Here is a 25,275-nt window from a genome sequence, read left to right as displayed (position 1 = left end):
AATTTTTGCTTCTTAATTTTTTTTTCTATATGGCATGCATTCTCGATAGTATTCTCAGCGTTCAGTCGAATATTGCGCGCGCAACAATATTTTTTGTGTGGAAAATATACTCAAAAAAATGAAACTTGCGTCATTCAATGACCACATGACTAATAATTAATCTTTTTTAATGAGTCAGCTTAATCAAATTTACATATTATTACAAAAAGTACAGCAATGGAAAAAAATTAACTTTCTCATAAATTTTAATTCAATTTAAAAACAATGCATGAGCGTAACTACTTATATATTCACACTTTGTTGAAAGTATATATAAGAAACGTTAGTAAAGTTACTTGAAAGACGAAAAAAAAATTATAGGTTAGACCATACAGTATGTTAGATAATATTTCAAAACTAGAAACACGTTTTTTCCATTTGAAAAGATTTCAACTTAGACTGGAGGTATAATAAAACTGTTATGTGATTAAGCACACCTTAAAATATTTTCGATTTTAGAAAGTTCGTTTTCAAGTATGACTGTAACATGGTTTTTAACATCGATCTTACGAAATCTAATCACAAAACTATAGTTTAAATGCCAAAGTACTTAACGTTAAATTTTTTTGTGTGTCAATTTGATGTTTGAACGAAAGAAAAAAAAATGGCGAAAATTAGTAAAATTCAAAATGGTGGACAATGCGGAAGTATGAAATTAGGTCGCGATATTGTATCTTTCGTACAAAAAAAAAATTATTACGTAATCAAAAAAAAATCAATTTTCCAAATATTTCCATCACTACTTCAACTATGAAATAGTGGAAAAAACCAAAATTTTTCTTAACCGAAATTTTTTTTTTATGAATAATTGCAATTTTTTTTATTTCCACAAAAATACTTCGAGCATTGGTAGAAACAAAAGATTTGTTCTAATGATAGAACAGCACACAAAGAGAAAACTTGCCACAAATGCACTGAACAAAAATTGTACATGCACGCGCCGCGACGACATTTAAACGAATGAACGAAGAAATTTTTTTGACGCTCTCAGATTTGGCTCGGTTGTTTTGTTCTTCATAGGTATAGGTTGGAAACGGAATGCGCGCGCTGCCGTCGCAGTGTTGGGAGTGGGGTGGGGTGTATAAACTTTATGTACATTAAACGGGCACAGCACAGATGTGTGCTTATGTACAATATTGTTAGCTATAGCATATACAATGTGGAAAAGCACACATACCGTAACTAACAAACACAAAATCGTTTTGTACATATAAAAGTTTTATATATTTTTTTTATACTTTATGCAGACGCGTATTAGGAGGTGGCAAATGCCATTACCTCGCACATAAACAAGGCTGTTTTATCAAACAGATTATACAAGTTTGTACCTTTTTTTTGCGCGTGGAGAGGATTTCCGTTTCCTAAAATAATCTATCACTCATAGCATGAGTTTATCTTTGTGCCAATTTACATTGTTGGTTTTTGGTCTTAATTTTGTGCTACTCGTTCCGAGATATACTTTGGTAACATGCATCAGATTGAATAATGGAACGATTTGCGTAACGATCATGATGAAATTATTACAGAGCCAATCAAGTTTGGATGCTATAACAGAACATTTTAAACGTGCAAGATTATACTGTAAGAATTTTCCAGTGATACTTAATCTATCTGAATCGTTTTGAAAATTTGCCAGATTATCGTAGTGAATTAATATAAATAAAAAATTGGGTTGCATTAATAGAATGAGCGAAATTAAATTAAATTCATTCAATTTGTTATCGCAATATATATATACTCGAAATAGAAGGGTAAACTGATAAAGAACGCGTTACAGAGACATGCCTTAATGACTTGTATTTTATAAAATATATACCAAGCAGTATACACAACCACTACACAGTGTGTTACAATATATCTAACTTTGTATTAGAAAATTGTTCGAATTCAAAGTGGGCTTAATTTAGTTAATTTCTGTGTTAATCACACACCATAGTAGGTACTGTCAGGGCTATCAGTACAAAATACAAAATTCACGCGTATACACAACGTAGAATGTGTATAACTGAAATTTAGGTCAAGCAATGATAGATTAGCTACAAAATACAAGAAAATATATTTTTTTTAGTCTTACAGCGAATTGAATAGCAGTGTGGCAGACATAACGTAAGATGTTTTAAGCAATGTAAGTCTGTATCCAAATTCAATTTGTCAAAAAATAATAATAAATTGAAGGGATTGGTATTGGCAAAAGAAGATGGTAAGCCCACAGAATATGTGTAAACCTTGTAAACCTTTTGAAAATCAAATATCGATGCATTGGTTTCGTAATGGAAGATACTTCAAAATTACGTAATAATGGCACAGAATTCTAATACATCCACATAGCATGTAAATGGAAATACATAAAATTATAGATAAAATTTACAAGGACAAATTCAACGATTGAATAAATAAATATTTCAAGGTAAAATGCAATTTCATAATACAAATTTTTTGTGTTCTGTCATAGGTATGTGTACCTATACAACAGAATAACACAATATTCTAGAAAATAATACAGCAAACTGTAAAATTTACGTTTAAAAGAAACTTTGATTAATATTCATTTCGAGATTGTTCATCATAATTAATGAACGGAATGGTTTTCCCCCACTTAATATACAGCTCCATTAATTAAAAAGAATTATTCAGAAAAAAAGTGCAGCGAATGACTCAGAAAACGAATATAATGAATGTGCTTCAGACCATTGTACAACAAACTGTGTGGTCATTAGTACACCAACATCGAAACACATTTTATATTATTTACCAAGCAAATGATTCAAACTTTTATTACAGAACAATTGCAAAATTATTTTTATATTTAAAAAAAATTGGATGTTTGATGGCTATTTGATGACTGTTGGACAATTAAATTTGAAATGTTTGTGGAACTTACAATGTCATCGAATGTTTAAATTTTTCTTTTTATTCAAAATAACGTATCCGGGCTTAATATATGCAACAAAGTACACGAAATTTGAATGGAAAACTTGAGCTTCGTTTTACAAAGTGCTCTTCTCCAAATTGCATCACGTCCTTCATATAATGTTTCTTCTGCCAATATATGAGCACAAGCGAGGATGCTCGTACCGTCCGTAGCCACAAAATACATACAAATTTCATTTATGTCAATGTTTAATTGAGTAAGAACTTTTACTATCCCAGGACAACGCACAGAGAATTCAAATTACTACTGTAAGTTTTGAAGATAGTTTACAGAGAAGCAGTTCATTATTTTTAAAATATATGTAATCAAATTGTGGGTAGATCTCCATTTTAACGAAAATGTTTCGTATGTTGTATGAGGTTAACATTTAACAGAAATTATCGATTCTTTTCCGAACGTTTTTTTTTTTAAATATTTAATGAAACGGTGAGGCATTTATTTTTTTTAGAAAATGATGAACGTATTTTGTTGCTATGGTATTTGTGTCTATCGATTGTTATCTACGTGTAGAAGTCTACATTCATTAATTGTCAAAATAAGCTTATTCGATGTCACGTTAAATGGGAATCGTCCTAACTGAAGCTTATGTTCCCAATTGTACCTTTAAAATTATTCAATTTACTAATTACCTTATCGCAAAAGAGAATTTTTTGCTTCTAACTTTTAGCTGAAGTAAAAAGTGTTTAAAATTAGGACACGAGACGACAGCTGCTTCAACATATTAAATTCAAATGTAGGGAGTATAATTACGGAATACTAATTATCTGAATATATTGTTGAAATAAAGAAAAAGAAATACAACGATTCGAAACCAACATGGTCGCTTACCATTTTAAGTGGAAATAACTCAATTAAAACCTTATTGAATCCAACAACTTTAATTCAATTAAAAAAATGTAATTACTTCACAACTTTAATACACTTCAATTTTTCTATGAAAGTAGTTTATCTCTCTACACACGATCGAATAAAATTGTAATTTTTTCCGAACAAAGAAAATTGCGAACAAAGTTTTTTGCAGCTGTGGTAAATATAACACACTAGCAATTTCAACACATATGATCAAGTGGTTTTAATTAAGCATTATACCGAATACACACTAACTGACAAATACAATTTTCATTAGCTACAGACAAGTTTCATGACTTTGCTGGTAAAGTGACACATTAAAGCCATTTTTAATTGAAGTTTCAAATAGCTGACAGAACATTTTCGTATACGAAAATTGAATTCAAAAATTTTTGTTTCTATAATTTATTTCGTGATGTCGTAATTGGGAAAAAATAATAATAGTATGAATGTACAAAGCAATACATTGAGTGAATTTCAGCAATGAACCGAACAGTGTTTAGATGGAAGAAAAAAAGAAACACAAAAAATGTGTATTTTGTTACATATGCTCGGTCTCGAAAACTAGCACAGAAAAGTAACTCTTAACATGACATCATTTTCATTTTATAATTAATGCTGAGTTGCGCAATATCATTTATTCTCATGTTAAATATACCAAGTATACATAAAATGCGCGTTTTTTTATACTTTACAACTCACACATTGAGCCGAACAAAGTATATAGAATTTGGAAACTTTTTTTTTGCGATGGTATGTATGAGTGTTGAGAGCTTTTCCACTTGATCGTGTGAATGTGTTTGTGTTACCAAATATCAATATTTCGTAATACTAGCGTATAATGGATGGAAAAACGTATGTGATGTGTACAAAGAAACGTTTTTTTTATGGTACACAAAGCTTTTGTACGAACGAATTGAAATAGCTATACAAACTAATATAACGCAAGTACATACGATGATTATTTTTTTCTGTATAAATATGAATTCAGGTCAAATTGAAAATAATAAATTTCCATAGCAGCATTAATTGTGATTGTGTTAACATATTTCTTTTTTACTTTTTTTTTGTTTTTTCATTTAAATTACTTTAAATGCTGAATGATGTTTTTTTCTCTAGGATGACCAAGCCAATTTTCTCATTTTAGTACATCTAATTATTTTGTAATTTCTAAAAGTAAATATTGATCTGATAGTCATTTCACATACTATTCAGTCAACAATTTTCTTTGTGATTTGCTCTGTGACGTTTTTCTTATTGTCATCTCCTTCAGTCAGTTTTTTCTTCTCACACAAAAATTGAATGAAAACGTAACACAATCAATCAATGCTAGATGCAATATATGAAAACGAATTTATGAGCTAATGAAATTTATGATTTATTCGAGGAATTCACATTTTAAGCATTGGTTTTCGGATGTCCCTAAGTGTATAAGTTTTCACTTTTTAGGCACCTTAGATGTCGATTTTTTCTTTGTAAATTGGTATGCTAAATTAAACAAATATTTATATTAAAAAAAAACCTTTACCAATTCATTTCATTGAACAAGGACAATCTAACAAAATAAAACTTTAACCGCGTCTTCAACCATTAAACTGAACAAAAACCATATAATATTTAAACGTTTCACATTACATAGAAAACAAAATATATACAGCTCCGCTACCAACAAAGGAACAACTAGAACTGGATTCTATATCTCGAGGGGACTTTCTACAAAGTCACCATTCTCTTTGACACTCAACTTGGTATGATGGTACATTAGAATTAGACTCTGAGAACACGGAGTTCAAATGAGAAAGAAAATTGTGTATATGGAAAATATATCAAAAAAGGAACACCACAAAAATACCAACTCGTACATCAACGGTACGTGAATCTATACTGCAGTACACGACGCAATAAGCGTCGATTTTATTTTGTAAAATGAAATTATTTTTTTTCCATCTCGTTCTTTTCGTTGGAATGGATGTGAGACAGAAACAGATGTGGTGTTTATACGTACGTACATCTATATGTATAATAAATCTTGTACAAATATATTCGAATCGTGCTCCATCGTGTAAATATCATTACACTGAGCATAGCGTATGGATGTTGAAATTACAGAAATAAAATATAAATTATAACGATAGAAATCATCATTTTATGAGTTGTCGGCCACTTGACTCAAGAGTTATAGTTCATATCAGTTAATTAGTGATTCAATTTGCTTGAACAGCTAATTTCAGTCGGTAAGGTTCTCAGAGTATACACCCGTTCTATCGTGTCTAAATGCCGTATAACCAATTCGAACGGTTACACAATGCAGATGATGAACTAAGCGTTAAATGAAATTGGCTTAACCTGATGCCAATGCGCAGTTATTAGTAAATACTTGATTTGAAAAATATCAACATAGGAAAAAACAGGTGTGCATCAATTGAGTAATGTAATTCAAGAAAATGATTCTCTTTGATGTTAAAAATGGTACAGACTTTCTTGTCACGAGAATTTATCTTTGCAACGTATCAAATTAATTGTAAGATGATGTTCAACAGAAATGTAGGAAATAGCCTGGTCAGAGCTATCTCTTTCTCAGAAAATTACTGTACGCTGCCCCCTATGACTTCCTAAGAATCAAGATGCTACAGTATAGATTTTAACATTTACCACCTTAAAGAACTATGTAGTCCCTCTACTACGTAACCAAGCGACTGCCCCTCTACTACGTAACCAAGGGACTAGAGTTTCCTTTTTTTCGTAATTTCAAACTAGAGCAGCAATTACGCATTTGTTCGCTAACAGATTAGATGGCTAAAAAAATTACGTCTTAATTCAGCACTACTTATATGACTCTACGAACATAAAGAAACTTTTTTTTTCTTCTACACCAATTCTATAATACCAATCCATCTACAGTCATACTTGAGTATGATGATGGTCATTGATCCGATCCAAATAAAACTGATGACACGTCTTTTATTTTCACGCACAACTCGTCTTTATGTTCATTCTATTTTTTAAAAAACTTTGCATTGCGTTAGTTTATTTATTTATAAACTTTTTTCCCAAACGAATAAATCTTTCATTTTTTTAAGTATCACAATAAAATCTTGGACAATGAACACTCTTTTTTGAATATTTTTTTTTTCTTCTTCTTCTTATTGAAATAAAATCTTTAGGAAACTTAATAACAATAATATACAATAAAGAAAAATTCACTTCTTACTGTGTACAGCCTAACATATACACGAGAGATGTTTAGGTTCGACTTCATAGAGTAACGTTATAATAATGCCCTGTGTATGCTCAGTAATTCATTTCGTTGCACGTGTAACTCTAGAAAGGTCTTTGAACCTAGTCCATCTCGTTCCCTCTGAAGCACGTGTACGCAATCATATGTCGATACAAATAATGTGTTTTTATACTTTTTCCTTTGTGTTCATATGCGTGCACCAACACAATCCTATTTCGAATTATCAACAGGGTTCATCGTGTATCTGGATTTTTCTCTACCCCATTTATTTTCGTTTTCCTTTTTTCTCGCAAAATTCAACTTCCACAACCAAAAAACACCTTTTCTTCCACCGTTCCTTTTTTCAATTACTTAGACAAATTGCGTACATCTTATAACGACTTTTGGATCACCCGATTGCATTCGAATGAACTACTTTCACGCACAGTACTGTTGATTATGAAATGTAAAACGCATAATGAAATAGCGGTACCCTAAAATAAATAAAGATACATTGTGTAAATGTGAGTGCGTAACAACATAAAACGTATAACGGGTGTAGTTCGTTTATAAAAGATGGTCTGTTATGTTTCCTACAAAAATTATTTATTTGCTTACGTCATATAGTGGCTCTAAAGGACTATGGACGATTCATGTGAAGTATTATAACGTCTAACCGTCTATTATTGATCATATGATGTCAATAACGAATGATGATCTCTAGCAAAAATTCATTTGTTCCAAAACAGATAGTTAAACTAAAGAAGTACAAGATTTGGTACAAAATAAGTAATAAGTAGTAGTTGCGATTCGCTTTTGCTATTCATAGAAGTCTAAAGGTTTAAGAGATTCAGAAAGTTCGGAAAAATTTAATTCTTTTCCTTATAAAAGCTTCGCGAAAGATAAATTTCAAGAGTTGGAAAAATCTCTTCGTTACCAGTGCGGAAAATTGGATAACGTTAAAATGGTTGAAGTCAAAATTTCTAACTTTGACCTGTTACACAATTTTGAATGTATTTCTCACTTTTTTGTTGAATATAAATCGTCATACTCTGACAAACCGTCGTAGACTTTTAAGCACAATGACAATTGAAATACGGTGAAAATTGAATAACTGATCAAAGCCATAAATCTTGACGGAGCCTAGCTTTCTTTTTCTTTCTTTTTTAAGTTGTCTCGAACGCAGAACAATCCTAGCTCTGTGAGATCTAGGTAAGTGATAATAATTTGCGAATCTCATAGCAGATAGTTGTTGCATTCTCAGTGAAATACAGTCAAAATGATCGGCATTCCGATCAACAACTGAAAGAGCAGAGTGAAATTTTAGAAACCGACGCCATAACTACATGCGAGTAAACCACTATTGACAGTTAAGAAATGTATAATTTAAGAGTACAGATTCTTTCTGTTATAGGCTACAAAACGCTACCATAGTAGTGAGATAGCAGTGAGGTAGAATCCACAGTGTGTCTAGCATTTTCATTATTTCTGACTCTCTTTAGTCAACAAAAAAGAATGCCGAGCAACAAAAATTAAGGATATGCAGCATGTTACAGTGAACAAAGGTCATACTGTTTTTTAGTTCAATCACCCCAAATTTCCCCTAACGGTCCATTTTATGAATTCAATTTTGGACTTAATATTAGAAAAACCTATAGTAAATTGAAGTAAAAGATTTTGTATTAATAAATAAATACTCTTCGATCAAAAGATGTCACATTAAAAATGTGTTCACTTTCAGTATGACACAACAAAATTGCGTAAACGGCTAGTCATCTGCTATCGACAACGATGACGAATATAAGAGTTGAGATCTGTTTTGTTTGATATAGTAAAATTTAAGCTGAAACAAATGAAGTAAAAGCCAAAGGTAAAAGAACACTGAGCGATACCTTAAACAAAAGAACAAATAGATTTAAATGATTTTACGCGAAACGCTTTCCCACTTCTGGAAAGCTAATCTTTTTCAATTTCAATATTATTTAATATGAATTTGAAAGGTAAGTTGTTAACGAGGTTATTAATAAGATAATGTTAAATGTAATCAAGAAAAAGCAAAACTTAACATACATACATTATGCATACATACCTGCACCTCAAACTAGGACACTCAACATGCGTAAATAAGTAAATAAACAGAATAAACTTTTAAATTAATTCACACGATAATCACATTTTTTGCTAACCGAAATTACCAAATCAACAACAAAACTTTTCTCTTTGATTTTTTTTTGTGTTCGTCTAAAAACACAATATTTTTATCTGTGGGTTATGTATACTATACAAATCTCATGTCTATCAAATATTTGTTTAAGTAAATGTCCGTTCTTATAAAACTTTAGTGTAGAAAACAAAACAGAAAAAATTAAAAATAATTTGAATGTGAAAATATTCTCAAGTCACTGTGAGTATGGGAATGTGAGAGTATAGTGAAAAATTTCTAATAGAAAAACGTCCCATATCAAAAAATTCGGCCATTTTGAATTAGGTATTGATTAGATGCGCACGCACCACATCTCAAAAAATAACTGGGTCACCAGAAAATATTCATTCCGTACTGAAGTAATGTTATGAATTCGTATATTAAGAAATTGAAATGGAATTTTTTTTATTATTAAATATGTAGACATGGACATGATAGAGGAAGTGAAAATGTTTGTTTCAATTTTGATAAATTGTCACACAGGATGCAACTGTCCTGGTGGCTGTTTGAAATGTAAATAGGTAAATATCTACAATTTAATTTCGTTAAACTTTGAGAAACGGCAAAGCATATTGCGACAAAATAATTTTGCTGTTACTAAATATGTATGAGGTTTCTAATATGTTTTATTATTTATCCAAAATCTATTACTTCAGTATTTCTTAAAAAAATTTTGCTCAGGCAAATAAGAGAAATACTAGCCTTAGCTATCGCTTATTCTTGTCGACGCTATTGATATCAGATGACTAGCTGTTTCGAAAAGGTTCTTGCTTTGTCCTCAGATCTGTGTCTTGTTATACAGCAATAGAACTAAATGAAAATCTTTTATCGTGGACGAAATTCTATATGTTTGAGACATTTTTAAATAGCTCAAGCTCAAGTAAAACTTGAGTGTTTTATATTGATTTACGACTCTGAACAAAGGTCCAGCAACTATAAAAACCGACCTATTTTTACGACTACTTTTACAGTCATCCATTACCCTGCCGTTTGACATTTCCTTTTAGATTATTGTTTAAGAACGGTAAGGAAGCTAAAATGAGTAGTTGAAATTTCATATCAAAATAGTGATGTCACTAGGGAGATCGAATTAATTATAAATCAGTTACCCTTCTTCATTTGACCAGTATGTAGCCGATCGACGATTCACTTTAAATTCATGCTACATGCTTTAAATTTTTCATCAGTATTTACTTCGACGGCAGTGAAACGTTTTTTTCCTAACTTTTACGTTTTTAACTTGTATTAGCTGAACATCCTCATTCACTCATATGTGGAAAAAAATGCCCTGCCCATTTATATGAGAACATATAAACATAAACCAGTGGAATTAATTTTCCTAAGGAGCACATAATATTTTCAATAGGAAGTGGATTTTATGTGTACTTTGACCTAGTTTCCGAAACCAGCTCAATTGGTGTCTTCGATAATTTTTTTCAGACACAAAAAAAAAGTTTAGCATATAGCCACATTACAAAGTACATAGACGTATTTTAATGTTATGTTTAATTTGTAATACAATGTACTTTGACAGTATATTTTCGAAATATGAGAGGCTGTTTGGCATGTTAGGTACTTCATCTCGTCCTTCATTTACCTTTAACCTTATGCAACGTTACAATAAGCTTTAAGTCCTATATATACCGACACACCCTTTTCATTTTTTTTCTTCACTTCAAGTTTTTCATTCCTCTAGGGGGTTATATACGGTTGGTATACTTTACTGTATAGAAAAGTTAGAGAAATATGCTTATCTCATGTAACCCAAATAACAAAAATACTTTGTACCACTTGAAGCAGTTTCATTACATATATTTTATATGAAACTGAACAAATCTGGGTCATATAAATAGGACACAGAGGTTTTATGGATCGAAGTTATTGCTTGAAAAAACATAATAAAAGTATGCGGTTGAGCTGATTTTTTTGTGAAAGCACTATTGTTGATGGAGGAAAATACAACGTCTTTCGATAATTAATTTTCTTACAATTTAACGGATAAAGAAAATTAGAAGAAGAGACTGAATTGTTTTAATTACTGGGACACGGGACACGATCAACGAGCCATTTCCATTTTCATAATTGAAATTGAAACAATATTAATACAAAAGTATCGCTATTTTAGCAAAAGACCCAAACAAGATGTCCTTTAAATCCACATAATGTACTTTAGGGGGGTTAAAAATCGTATGTGAAAATAAAAGTGTCGATAAAGTTAGGGGACCACGTGGAAATCAAATTTTTATGGCCTACTGATAAAAAAATATATGGGGCCGATGCGATCCGAGTTGGTTTAAGGGGCGCGCAAGGATAAAATCGACACTTTTATTTCTTGGACCTTTTGGACCCCTAATGTACCTTTTAATAGGCGAATGATTATTTTTTTGAACTATTTTATGAACGAAATAAAATCATGGTTTGATAATCCATCGATTTGAGAAATTCGGTTCTCAAAAAATTATTATTTCAAGGTGGAGCTTATCCTTTTCAGGTGGTCTCGCCATTTGCTTAACAAGCTATATTTTACTCGCGAAGACCCGAATGCTAGAGTCCGTCAAGGAAAACAAGTTTTCCCGGGGTGCGTAGAGTTAAATATACTATTTCAATAGATTTGCCATATACTATATACACATAAAGCCCTTAGTTAAATTTTCATCTAGGACGATCGTTCTGGATGATAATTTATTTAAGCGCCTTATCAGTCTGAAGAAAAAATTGATACCTTGTGTCGTTGTCGATTAGCAAATGTCCAGTAGTTCCCAGTCTAACAAATATATATGCGGCTTTGTATGGAAACTGTGATACAATTCGCTGAATGTCCATACTTATAAAATCAACCGAGTGAGTTTCTCTTTCCAAATTACACATGACTACGACAGAGTAAAGTAAACCAGGCAGGAGCAGAGGACGCAAATATACATTCAAAGTAGGGACCCAAATCCCGTTACAATCGTTTACGTATTCATTTCATGCATTTGTATTAGTCAGCGTTTTGCACCAAAATCAAAAGCCTATTTATGCATTTAGGACCCTCGTCAAAACCACCGCTATGACCTGTTTTATTTTACTCTGCCGTGCACATGAATTATATAAGTCCTCACATCTGTCACATTCGTGTCTTGTAGCTTAGCTCAACAGTCTTGTAATGTCATTTTTTCACGCAATTTTTTTCTTCTATTTTTTTCAAATCTAGGAATGAGAGGCACCACCTGTGCAAACTACTACATAAATGTATCAAGACAATCTAAAAAAAATAGTTCATTTACTTACTGACATCATGTTTGTACCAGGTGCTATCAGTCAACATTGTAAGGTTAGTGTCGGTGATGAGAACTGTGACGAACAAGCTTCGAATTCTTGTTTATGAATGACAAGTGTCACGATTGAAGCTTAAATCTGTTTTATTTTGTTTCACTCTTATGCTTAATAATAAATCTAGTACTTCTTTAGGTTGACATTTTTGTAATCGATGATAAACAGACGATTAGCGATTAATTGTTTTGTCGATACACTTAACAAAATTAACGAATTATCACATTTTCGTTTTCAACAGATTCTACATAATTTCTAGATACACACATTTGACAGTCTTGACATTGAATTGGTTTTTTGGTTTTATCCCAGTAAACTGGTCGTGCAACAAAAATTTCGACTGGGAAAAAATTCAATTTTATTATTTACTTTTCCGACAAGGTACGACTACAGTCCTTTCAAACACATACTGTGCTAAGGATCATATTTAATGTTAAACTTTATTTTTTTTTGCTTTTATTCCAATTGTAACTCATTGAAAATTCTGCGTTTTGCTAATAATTCCTTCGATTTGCATTTTCATCATTCATAGAGTCATTCAAAGAAATAGAACGACAGAATTCCAAGCACATTCGGTATACACACATTTGCATCACAATAATATAGCTACATGAAATTTTCATAAGTTTCATTAAATAACCCAACCCAACCCAACAGTGAGTATAAGCTATATCTATCACATACGTAGATTTGACCTAGATTTTACACATCTATACGTGCATAAGCGTACAGATCTCGTGTAAATATAGTTTTTATGGATTCGTGAATCGTTTTAGTAGTTAAATCTTCGATTGGAATTAAATTTATGCTTATTTTATGTAATTTCTGTTTCGCATTTTGTGGTAGAATGTGGTAATCGCCAGATGACTGTCTCATCCAATTTAGTTTCTACATTCTTTCACTCTGTATCGATCCATAAAAAAGACGATAGATAAATATCGTCGACAAGTTTAGGTTGATGTTATTATATTGATTAGGTGTATTTAAAACTGAATAAGAATACTCCATTCCATAGATGCGTTGCTCATGTAATGTAAATAAAGTTGGTGAAACGCATATGCCACACAATCATTTATGAATATTATGTCGTAATAGTTGTTTGTGGGTCAAAAGCCAAAAATACAGCCGAATAAAGAAAATATTTGGACAGTGTAAATGTAAATAAAAGTTTGGTATAAAGAGTTTCAGCGTTTTCCTTTGTATACACTTCACATACGTTTAACTCTGGCGTTATTTTTGTTAACACTTATCGCATATGTATCTCGCTCTTTAGATGTAAACACATTTCCGTGTTTTCTTTAGCTGAAATTGGGTAAGAGGAAAACAGCGCACAAGCGCTTCCTGCACATTGCTGATTGAATCATTATTAGGGCAATAACTCACAATGCTCACACTAATTTTTTATTCGCATAAATTACTATTCACTATCTAGTGGAAAAGAAAGCATAGCTCTGACACCTATTTTATTGATGGTGATCATGAAAGAATTGAAACAATCAAATTCTTCTATGTGTAACTAAGATACTATCAATTGATTGAATATTTCCCTAAGCTTTCGATGAAAAATTGAGAAAACAATTTAGTTCGTTAGTGCGACACAAATACGGCAGAAAAAAAACTAAATTGTGAGCTATGTGTGTATATACGGAAAAAATGTCCACAATCCAGCATAATAATAAAATGGGAATAATATAACGCCGCCAGTTTGGCGTTCTCGCTATGGAATTGATATTCTCTTTGTATGAAGAACGAAGAAAATCTAGGTCAAATATGTGCGGGGTATGAAAGAGGGATGAGAAAGGTATGAGCCAGTTTATATAGCTTTTACAGTCAAGTCGTTGCATAACGTTGGAATATGTTTAGGTGTTGGTATTGGCTACGCCGTTGTAGTATATACGGCTTATTATACATATATACATAAACTTTCATGCGGATATATGGGCGACCGATTTTTTCCTTAAATTTTGGGTTGACCAAATGTAGGTCAAACTATTTTGTCTGCATATAACACATCCAGTTTAGGCAAAAATCAACGTCCTATTTCTTACAAAAAACTGAAACCATTACCCACATTTACATTATTTATCCTACACGGTTTTAAAGGCTTAACATAGCATCAATGGCTAGTTAGATTTACTGACGACTTAGTAACTTTCTTTTATATATAGCGCATTATCAGTATATTACTTCCGAGGTTCCAAGTTGTGTATTTGATAAGTGGGGTGTTACAGCCCGACCCGAAGGGGAGGACTGTATTCCCAACTTGTCAAATACACAACTTGGAACCTCGTAAGTACAATGCTTGATTAGGAAATGTAAATGAAAATGAAACATGCCACTACTGTATAGTGCTTTGAAATAATATAATCATCCGATGCACAAACCATTTACAAACAAATTGAATAAGTTCATGCGTATCGTAATAGATGGCGTGAGTCAGTCCACCACAAAGCTTCTATATTTTGGTTTGAGTGTTAGATTCGTTGTTTTCTATTATTATCGTCTACTGTGCACCGTAGTTCATTTCATCGAATACTGATTCACAATACTTTGTGAAAGGTATGTTTATCTTTTATAAACGGAAAGCTTATACGGGGATTATAACGATTACTTCTGTGACTTATTTTGCTTCAATTTTCGCATAGTGTTTGATATGGAATCTTTAACTACTTTTGTTTACCCATGTTTTATGTCAGTAATAACACCCGCTAGTGGTAAAACCTTATTTTTTGTTGTCGTTAACAGATGACTAGCCGCTACAAGAAAAAAAAATTGTTTGTATCCATGTCTCTCTGTTGTCAACGTTTAATTAACTAATAATTGTTACAGATATCAATACAATGAAATACGTGTAAGGAATATTAAAAACAAATTAGAGAATTGCGTAAGTTATCACAATTTTATGAGCTGTATGTTCCAATGAACGCACCACAGCTAGGGCAAAAATGATTTCCATTTTTACACGAATTAACGCAATACGGGACACAGACGCAACACCAGCAACTAGAATGTTAAATATCAATATGTTATAACTACGCTCAAATTCGGCAGTAACTTTAAGCAAAGTTTACTTACCAGAACACACATAGTAAGCCTGCCATAATGTGTGTTTTGGTAGTTGGTTCGTATTCCATTCGAGTTATTACTGACGCTCGGCAAGACGGGCAGGTAATCATCTGTGGGTCAGGACCGACTTGAGGAGACATAATTACTGAAACCACTAAACAGATTTAGTTGTTAGATTGATAAAATGGAAATTTTGTTATGGTACATTAGCAGGGCCTATGTTCGCTAGTTCTCATTCTTACACATTTTTGAAAACTCTCGAAATTCTTGAAAGTTTCTAATTTAAAAAATTCAAGAATTACTTTTCGAATATTCTGAAAATTTTCCCGAGTTTTCTGCAATTTTCATGGACGAATTCATTTATCAGTGGTACAAATGGAAATGGTGTTGTTTGTGTGCTGACCCGAGCAGAAGGCGAGGTCAACGATCACACTAAAACTCATTTCATTATCTGTCCCATTGACAGTTTAATTTACTAAAAAAAAACTCGAGGCACAATTGGTAGGATAAATGTTGTATATGAACCTGATACAGGCGACAAAATAACAGCGGTCAAATCCTGTCATTGTAGCCATGTTTATTTACTCAATTAATTAAGTTTAATAACAACCCCGACCGATTATATTTGCTCACAATGAAAGTATCGGTAAAACATTACTATTAATTCTTGTTCTTCGAATGGAACGGAACACCCACTGTCTTTTTAATTAGCTGATGACGATTACCAAAAGGTATACATAGCTGAATTTTGAATTTAAAAACTTGGTGTTAAATGATATCAAACTGATAAACACAATCGGTGAATTTGTGGTAATAAACCTTTTCCAATCCGGTTAGGCACTTCAAGATTTCATTTATTAACTGAAGATTATTATATAATTGATTATTTCGACACATTTTCTCTACAATGGCCAACAGAATACTTACTCTGTTCGTTAACTACCGTTGGAGGCATTTGATGCATTGGAAATGCATTCTGTTGGTAAGGAGGTTGATAGTGTTGCTGTTGTTGTTGTTGCGGCTGTTGGCTTTGCCCAAACTGTTGCTCATTATCGGTATTCTGCATCGCTTGATTATATGCGGGAGGAGGAGATGGCGGTGAATGTATTTTCGAATCCATTTTTTCGTTTTTAAAATTTAGTTTTCGTTCTATAGTCTGTTTTCTGTTTAATTTATCGATAAATAGACATATTCTTTTGGCGTTAATAAAAGCAAGAATGGAACTGACACATCGCTAGTGAAGCGAAATAACTGATTATGTCCCGAGCTTATCAAGCAAACAGTTGTTTATCAGATAAAGTCACAGTTAGATTAGTCAAATTGATAAAATAAATACGTTTGGAATGGAAATGATTTAAATTTCTTTCGGAAAATTCAATTTCATTATTCGAACAAAGAGTGAAACATTCAAGCACGAAATACCAAAGATCTGCTATTATTAAATCATGGTACTTATACAAGTGATTAATATCGAAAAATGTGTCATCAATGATAAAATAGAACAGACACTCACCAATGTTGGCGGCTCAAAATAAATTATTTACTATTTGGCGTTACATAATAAATTCAATTTAAATTTTTAATTAATACAAAGGGTGAGAATTGTCAAGAGTTTAAGAATTATTACTTTGACACAGTCGTCACCTTAACATTTCACAAGCGGCAACCGTATCAGTAGAATCGGATCTATTACTTCATTTTGATCTAAGTATTTTTAACTACTACTTCATTTTCTTCTACTTCATTTTTTAAACAGGCCTTTTTCTGCATAATACCGCATTGGTTGTAGCTTGTAGTTTAACCCTTAGTTAGTCGTGTTATCGATAACAGATGATAGCCGTTCGTTAGAAGGAAGGAAAGAAGCTTTCTCTTAAAAACCAATCTTTTGTTCACAGTTGGTTTCTACAATTTTTTCATTTTGTCTGATCCATAATTGTAGTGATCTTAATTTCATATGGACTTACTGACAGTGTCTGAAAAACTGGTCAAAAAAATCATTATTTCGACTAAAGTCCTACAAAATGCGTAATAGTTTCGAAGTTATTTTTAACTGTTTTTTTTCAATAAAATTTTTAATTTTTTCTGTTACCTATCTGTCTAAGATCCAGATTATTGGAAGGGTCTCGTATTATTTCCTATAGGAATATATTCTTTGTCTCTACAAATATTCTATTAATTCTGTCGAAAAGTGTTAATCCGAATCTGATGATAATGAATCAAAAGAGGAGTATTTCACTCTATGTTGTTGTATATACTTCCTGGCACTTTTATCGTTTATTGTTTGAGATTTTTGTCGTAAATTTGTCGTAAAAAACTTATGGTCACATTTTTTACCAAAACGTTCTTATCTCTGTGAAGCGGTGGTAGACAACATGACCCACATTTTTTTCATTTCACCGAAAATGTGCCACCATGACTTCACGGTGTAAAGTTTTGTCCAAAAATGGGCACTAAGTTTTATGATTAGAAAAGATTTTACTTTCATTGCAAAAATGTACTGTCGATATTAGGAACGCCCTCTGAACGTTTAGAATTTTTTTTTTGTAAGTTTGTATCAGTAAGATAACTGCAAAGTTCAAACTCTGAACATTTAGAATTTTTTTTGTAAGTTTGTATCAGTGTGATAACTCCAAAGTTCAAATACAAGATTTACTATTGAAAATATTGCACGACTTTCTTCTGTGTAGTCGTTAGAGAATAGTTGAAAAATTCAGTTGTGTTAACTTGTTGCTGTTTCTAATTTATTAAAGTCAAAAACAAATTTATTGTATTTCCAATGATTACCATCTATTATAGCGTCGTCGGTGAAAAGGATTGTATGTCCCAATATAAGCAGTACAGTTAGGACAAGTATGCACTGAATTCTTGGTTGTTGAACAAAAATAAGGAATGATTGCGCAAGGTATGCAACTAAAAATAATTAATTAAATGAAAGAAGCTACTGTAATACACTTATTTTCCACTTATACCACATCATACACAAAAATCCAGCCAACAAATGTGTATTTGCACTTGTCTCTTCGGTTACTGTCGTCTGTATGGTTGCGTGACAAGATGGACAGGTAGTATGAACTGGATGATCTTCCACTGTAAATTGAATGACAAATTCATTTGATTTGTTATTTTTACATCAATTTTTCTTCTAATGAAACGTTTCGTCAAAAGAAAGATTATTGAGTTGTAAAAAACATCTGATTTGAAATTCGAAAAAAAGATGTTTCACTTACTCGGAATTTGCAATACCACAACATGTTGAACAGGTAATGGTTGTTGCTGTTGTTGTTGTTGGTATGGTGATTGGATCTGGTAGATTTGTTGCATTTTTATAATATTTATTAATGAATAAAAAAAAGTTTAGAGTCGAAGAGCTCTTTGGTGTTTTATTTTCTTAGATATTTCTGACACTACTCGAATCAGCAGAAGAATAAAAATAAAAATACACCGAACAACGGGCGTGTTTTCTGCGGTTCGTGTTAACTAATACCTTAACAAAAATTGAGAGAACGTTCAACAAAAAACTATTTTGTCTGCCGAATTTTCTTTCGCTCTAAAGAGGTACCATTTGACCTAAAAATATTCGACAAGAGAATTTTGTCCTAAACATAACGACGATACACAACTGTATTATGTCGTAGTCGCCCACATTATGTAAATAGAAAGGAGTCAGTATGAATTCATGAACACAGATACGATTGCGTAAGAATATAACATACTCGACATCAAGTCGTTAAGTAACTTAAGAGAGATTTTTTTTTTCAACGACCGTCGGATGACGTCATTATATAAATTAGAAATTTTTCATCGTTCTACTGAAAGAATATTTCACATTAAAAGTTAATGCACAATCGCATGTGGAATCAATCGCATTGCACAATAAGCTTTTATGCCACAGGTGGAAATGAAAACATCATTTAGAGCAGGAGTTTCTTTCGCCTATATATTGGAGAAGTGAGTTTACATCAAAAAAGTTTTTTCTTAGCCTAACTGATTTACACGTATACATGAAAACGTGCAAAGCTTGCGTTTTATCATTAATTTGTCAATCGCAAGTATTCTTAGACACAAGAGAGTCTTATGCACTCAGCAATCACTGCAATCACACTGCATGTATTGTCGTAGTTGAACATTTCCCAACGATTATTGAATTACGTGGATCTGAATATTCTAAATAATTTTCTATAATCTTAACTTAGAGACTTCAGAGAATCTAAAGAGTTTATTATCATATTTTACTCTAATTCAAACGGGCTGTCAATATAACCTTACCATTTTGTTTGTCATAATATCAAATTGAAATGGCACGACCACCGCCTCCTTTCATTTTCGTTACTGGTGAGTACATATTTTAACGACTAAAGCCCGAGTGACTGAAATACAGGCTCTTTTTTCTACTTTTAGTTACCTCAATTTCAATTTTTTATTTAAGGTCCACAATTTGGTCCAATGTCAACTATGGCATCATGTCCATCCTGCAGAGCTAGTGTTCGAACTCACGTACAACATGAAGTCGCGCTTAAAACGCATCTTATAGCTCTTCTATTATGTTGCTGCTTGTAAGTTGTACATTCAGTTAAGTCGCAAATATTCCGTAGTACTGACCGAACCAATGAATTTTCAAGTTGCTGGCCATGTGTTTGTGTTCCCTACTGTGTCAATAGCTGCAAAGATGCGAATCACTACTGTCCAGCATGTAATGCTTATATTGGAAGTTATCGTCACTAAAACCACAATAAGTCGGACAATTTCAAATCAGATCAGTCCTTTCTTTATAAATTGTATTTTTCCTGGATTATCCTGTATTATCACAAATTTGTCTTCAAGGCGGAATTGAATAAATTGTTTGATATTTTAGATAATTTCTATTGAAACAAATAATTTTGGACGGTACACTACTTCGACCGACGCAACAAAGATTTGAAAAATCACAAAAATGTGATACCAAATTCGCTCTTATTCCCTTGACTGAAAGTCAAGGGTCTTATGCCAGAAAATACCCTAAAATGTTAGTAACCATACAGTGTATGAAAAATTATCAAAACTTTAATTGTTTGAAATAATTTTTTTTTGTCACGACGATAACTTGAGTAATTCTTAACCGATTTGGATGATTTTTTTTTTAATCGACGAGGAATGAAATTCCTGAGGTTAAGTTCGAAGATGAGCCATGTCGGGATAAGGTTCTGGAAACTATTCCAGAAAAACATGATTTTATTGATAATTGTAATTGATAATACAGTGCTGATAATTGCTATCGTGATAACGATAATTTAATGATAATTTAATGTGTTGTGGTGATATTATATAAAATGTTATTAAAAACGTAGAAGAATGGGATTTCTGAGGTTAAGTTCGAGTATGGGCAATGTATAAGGTTCTGGAAACTATTTCAGAAAAATAAGTATCTGATAATAATTGGTAATAATAATATTGTTCCCTTGACTGAAGTCAAGGGTCTTACGCCAGAAAATACCCTAAAATGTTGGTAACAGTTTACAGTACAGTGTATGAAAAATTATCAAAACCTTAATTGTTTGTATCCATTTTTTTTGTCATCACGATAACTTGAGTAATTCTTAACCGATTTTGATGATTTTTTTTAGAAGGTGGGCTATGTCGGGATATAAGGTTCTGGAAACTATTCCAGAAAACAGGATTTTACTCTGTTGATACTTGATAATACATGATATTATACCGCTGATAATTGATTTTGTGATAATTTATGATAATTTAATGTGTTGTGGCGATATTGTATGAAATGTTATCAAAAACGTAATTGTTTGTAACCATTTTTTTTGTCATGACGATAACTTGAGTAATAATTCTTAACCGATTTGGATGATTTTTTTTTAATCGACGAGGAATGGAATTCCCGAGATTAAGGTCGGAAGCAATTCCATTTACTATGTTGATAATTGATAATTATTGGTAATTGATAATGATTCCCTTCACTGAGAGAAGAAGATACGTCTGTTTTGAATGAAGTCGTTGTCGTTCCTGTTGTCAAAGTTCGGATTAACAGTTAATTGGAACAAACTGTTAGGACTGTCGTATGACTTTTAAGAAAACAAAATAATTTACCGCATTAACTTAAGTATGGTTGCCACTCAACAAAAAAGTACTCCTTGAGATAGCGAACTGTCAAGTAAACAAAGCAAAAATTCATATATTTTTTTCTTTCACACGGAGTATTTTTGTGGTAAATGGTAAATGGAGAAATAAAAATGGTTACTACAGTGGTATTATTGATATTTAGGTATTTATCTTCGTTCTGGTTACTTCATTTTCGCAATAATGCCACAGCGAAGAATTCGCCTAATTTAAAATACAATGCACTACGGAAATTATTTTTTATTTAATGCCACCACGAAAAAGGCTGTTGGCGCAACCTTCTAATAATACAACCTTGGAAACCACAGCAGATCATACTGATACAGACAGAGTGTGAGTTGTGTGGATTGAGTGGAATTCATTGAAAACGTCAAATTCCTAACAAAAAAGACATTTGAAATGTTGGCGGATGTACCTGAAATTACATATACAGTGAGCATATAGTATTACAAACAAGCAATTCTAACATTAGACAACTCCGACGAGTGTGAAGTTTTCGGCCCGAGCGAAGCGAGGGTCGTAATTCACACGAGTTACGGTATCATATTGCAATCTTAGACAGCTCGAACGAGTGAGAAGTTTGCGGCTAGGCCAAACCTAATATTAGACAACTCGTACGAGTGTGAAGTTTGCGGCCCGAGCGAAGCGATGGTCGTAATTCACACGAGTTGCGGTATCGTATTGCAATATTAGACAGCTCGGACGAGCGATAAGTTTGCGGTTAGAGCGAATCGAATTCCGTAATTGACACGAGTTGCGGTATCTTACTGCATTAGTTAACAACTCGGGTCTTATTGGATTATTGTACAATTTAAACGAATACAAAGTGACAACATTTCATTTTTGTAGAAATAAATGTATCAAATTGAGAATTGTGTTAGATTATTACATCCATACCGTGACAAAAAGGCTTGGACTTCAGGAATTGTCCATTCTCACCCAGATGAAAAAATCAGTTAAAATAAAATAAGATAATCAAACCTGAAAGAACCAGGTTAAGACAACCCTGAGTTGGTCACGAAGGCGGTGACACACAAAAACAAAATTCTTTCAGAACCTTGATTATAATATTCTGTAATATAAGGTAAAAGCAAAATGAAATGATCTAGTCTGGTTTTTGACAATTGAAATTCAGTTGACAAAAATGAGGCTTGATAATTTTGTTTTGCTTTCACTTTAATTGATTAATTATTTTGGAAAAATTATCAGTCAAGGGACCCGACCCGCCCAAAAGGTGGGACCTAGTTTATATTGTGTGCGATAAATTCATACTTCTTTGCGTGTTTCAATACATGATCCAGTTTGGCGACAAGCGCTAGTGACGAGTGGCGAAAATGTGATTTCAGCACTAAAGGCAAAAAGAGTCCTTTAACCTAGCCTTTAACATTCTCTTTTCGCAACCAAGCGCAAAAAGATGTCCCTTTGCTTTATGTGCATAATAAAAAAAAGTTGGGAAAACCAATATTTGTTCGAATATAAATGTATTCAAGACAAGACAATATTGGTAGGTTGGTGAACCGCGAGTATATAATAGTTATTTATGACATTGAGTACTTTATTAGACTCTAGATGTGTGGCCGAAGGCCGTGTGTCGTAATACACATCATGAGCCTAATAAAGTACATTATTTCCAGCAGGAAAATGCAGGGGGCACACCGTTGACTCTTGAGATAATTTTTATTTTCGAAGGGCTTCGCAAATACCTTACGTAATTGTTTGGAGATTGTTATTTTGTCACGAGGGATTATAGCCCTCGCCTCTATCTACAAATCTTGGCATTTTTTTTAAACAAGGTTTATGCAATAGAGGTATATAAGGTTCGCAATTTTCGAATATTATGATGTTGAGTTGCATAAATACAATTTACTAAATTCTTTTGGAGCGAAAAGAACGAATGAATAAACAATTCAAATTCAATGTCATTAAAAAAGTAATTTAAATAATTGGTGTAATTGGGAACAATTATTCGTTAGAATTTTAGCCGAAACATAATTGAATTTAATTACTTCCAAAACTTATGCTAATCGATGATACTCTTGGAGCGCGACACAATACATTTGTATATTGATCCAATGGACTTTTAACAGAACTTGCATCCGAATGAATCCCTTCTTAGCTTTCTTCACACTTTCCATCATTTAGTCCCATTAGATAATGTTATCTTCTTACAAACAAGATAAGTGTAATACCAAACCTATGCAATTTTCTCAGAATAATTTTCTGTTACCACTTTACAATACTTAGTCGCAATTAAAAAATAATAAATTAATAATTTTGATCAAGTGGATGAAGTCATTCATTCTTCTATGTGCTCGGAAATATATACGATTATTACTCCAAATAACAGCGCCAGTCTACGAAAAGCTTTCAAAGAGTTAGCATCAAAATTGTCTCGCATTCGTGCGCTTATCAATATAGTCTTAGCATTCTAATTACATAAGCAATTCAAAATGCAGCAACAACCTACAACTGTTATTATTGCCGGTAAGCATTGAGCACTTGTTCCAATATAACAATGTTTGTTCCAATGAGTTTCAAAGGTGCAATGTGTGACATGTTTTTCTAAATGTTTCGGAGACATGAAAAACGTCTCTACGATTGACGATTCATTTAATTTCTATCGAATTTCGTTGATTAATAAAGGCGAATAATTCAGAAATGTTCTTAGCTTACATCTCAATGATTGTGAGTGTTGAAACAGAGACAAATAAGTCTTATAATTGTATGCAGTGCGGAAATTAAATCGGTCAATGACGTCGTCTCTCTTATTTATCATGGAAGAAAGTCACGTATACACAGTTCAATTAAAAAATAATTCCAGATTGTTATTCCGAATATATAAATACTCAACAGCTCTTCCGTAATTTGAAATGAAACATGTGTTCGGCGGTTCTTGATGGAAAACACATTAAATTTAATTTCAATTCGATAAATCAATTTTTTCTTCTAATTATTTTTCGTATCTGCTAATTTTCATGCAATGGTAATATGGCTATTAGTGCTCTATATTAACAACTGTACAGTGCACTTAATCAGCTTCAGGATTCTAATTACCACAGCTTACCCACTGTGAGCTTTAAATTATTTCACCAAAAAAAATCCTTTAATATCTGTCAATTTCTAAATCCTTTTTAGGTCCACAAGTTGGTCCAGAATCAACCATGGTAACTTGTCCATCCTGCAGAGCTAGTGTTCGAACTCAGGTGCGACACGAATCCACAACTAAAACGCATCTTATAGCTCTTCTATTATGCGTCTGCTTGTAAGTTGAACATTTCATTAATTCGAAAATATTTAGCAATATACTGACCCCACCTATTAATTTTCAAGTTGCTGGCCATGCATTTGTGTTCCCTATTGTGTTGACAGCTGCAAAAATGCGAATCACTACTGTCCAAGTTGTGGATCATTCATTGGAAGTTACACTAATTGAAATGCAGAAATAATTCCGAATCGACTGTGTTCCTTTTTTCTATTTTTTGTTGTAATTAAGTGTGGTTTAGGAGCTTGTACTATCAAAAAGTTGTGCTGATTGAGAAAGTCAGAAAA

The 25,275-nt window shown here is 32.3% G+C and overlaps 3 protein-coding genes and 2 long non-coding RNA genes across 5 annotated transcripts in view; 2 read left to right on the top strand and 3 right to left on the bottom strand.

The window, feature by feature from the left end:
• The window catches only part of LOC119081525, a 298,236-nt gene that overhangs the window by 62,815 nt on the left and 210,146 nt on the right, over positions 1-25,275 (top strand). The window lies entirely within an intron of this gene.
• On the bottom strand, positions 830-5,776 carry LOC119081526. Its single transcript, XR_005088499.1, has 2 exons — positions 2,921-5,776; positions 830-1,584 (listed from the first exon to the last, which is right to left on the bottom strand). It is a non-coding gene; the product is annotated as an uncharacterized LOC119081526 (long non-coding RNA).
• On the bottom strand, positions 15,270-16,873 carry LOC119081496 (lipopolysaccharide-induced tumor necrosis factor-alpha factor homolog). Its single transcript, XM_037190499.1, has 4 exons — positions 16,546-16,873; positions 15,628-15,772; positions 15,355-15,555; positions 15,270-15,314 (listed from the first exon to the last, which is right to left on the bottom strand). The coding sequence occupies exons 1-3, from the start codon at positions 16,736-16,738 to the stop codon at positions 15,453-15,455; spliced, it is 441 nt and encodes a 146-aa protein (XP_037046394.1). The 5' UTR covers positions 16,739-16,873; the 3' UTR covers positions 15,270-15,314; positions 15,355-15,452.
• Positions 18,328-19,182, bottom strand: LOC119081513 (lipopolysaccharide-induced tumor necrosis factor-alpha factor homolog). The gene is made up of 3 exons (XM_037190523.1): positions 18,846-19,182; positions 18,588-18,705; positions 18,328-18,528 (listed from the first exon to the last, which is right to left on the bottom strand). Exons 1-3 carry the CDS (start codon positions 18,937-18,939, stop codon positions 18,399-18,401), a joined length of 342 nt encoding a protein of 113 aa, XP_037046418.1. The 5' UTR covers positions 18,940-19,182; the 3' UTR covers positions 18,328-18,398.
• Positions 24,055-25,261, top strand: LOC119081516 (lipopolysaccharide-induced tumor necrosis factor-alpha factor homolog). Its single transcript, XM_037190526.1, has 3 exons — positions 24,055-24,210; positions 24,862-24,988; positions 25,057-25,261. Exons 1-3 carry the CDS (start codon positions 24,177-24,179, stop codon positions 25,157-25,159), a joined length of 264 nt encoding a protein of 87 aa, XP_037046421.1. The 5' UTR covers positions 24,055-24,176; the 3' UTR covers positions 25,160-25,261.

This window comes from Bradysia coprophila, unplaced genomic scaffold (genome assembly GCF_014529535.1).
Source record: "Bradysia coprophila strain Holo2 unplaced genomic scaffold, BU_Bcop_v1 contig_358, whole genome shotgun sequence".
Taxonomy (NCBI): domain Eukaryota; kingdom Metazoa; phylum Arthropoda; class Insecta; order Diptera; family Sciaridae; genus Bradysia; species Bradysia coprophila.
Note: the sequence above shows the minus strand (reverse complement) of the source record. Positions and strands in the feature narration are given on the sequence as shown.

Bases quoted from the DNA above. Each gene is read 5' to 3' on its own strand.
- LOC119081513 (XM_037190523.1), bottom strand. From the start codon at position 18,939: ATGCAACAAATCTACCAGATCCAATCACCATACCAACAACAACAACAG. The intron at 18,706-18,845 runs GTAAGTGAAACA...TTCAATTTACAG, and splicing joins TGTGGTATTGCAAATTCCGA to TGGAAGATCATCCAGTTCAT. The intron at 18,529-18,587 runs GTATAAGTGGAA...AATTATTTTTAG, and splicing joins GGATTTTTGTGTATGATGTG to TTGCATACCTTGCGCAATCA.
- LOC119081516 (XM_037190526.1), top strand. From the start codon at position 24,177: ATGCAGCAACAACCTACAACTGTTATTATTGCCG. The intron at 24,211-24,861 runs GTAAGCATTGAG...AATCCTTTTTAG, and splicing joins TACAACTGTTATTATTGCCG to GTCCACAAGTTGGTCCAGAA. The intron at 24,989-25,056 runs GTAAGTTGAACA...TTAATTTTCAAG, and splicing joins CTTCTATTATGCGTCTGCTT to TTGCTGGCCATGCATTTGTG.
- LOC119081496 (XM_037190499.1), bottom strand. From the start codon at position 16,738: ATGGATTCGAAAATACATTCACCGCCATCTCCTCCTCCCGCATATAAT. The intron at 15,773-16,545 runs GTAAGTATTCTG...AAATCTGTTTAG, and splicing joins AACGGTAGTTAACGAACAGA to TGGTTTCAGTAATTATGTCT. The intron at 15,556-15,627 runs GTAAGTAAACTT...TTAACATTCTAG, and splicing joins GGCTTACTATGTGTGTTCTG to TTGCTGGTGTTGCGTCTGTG.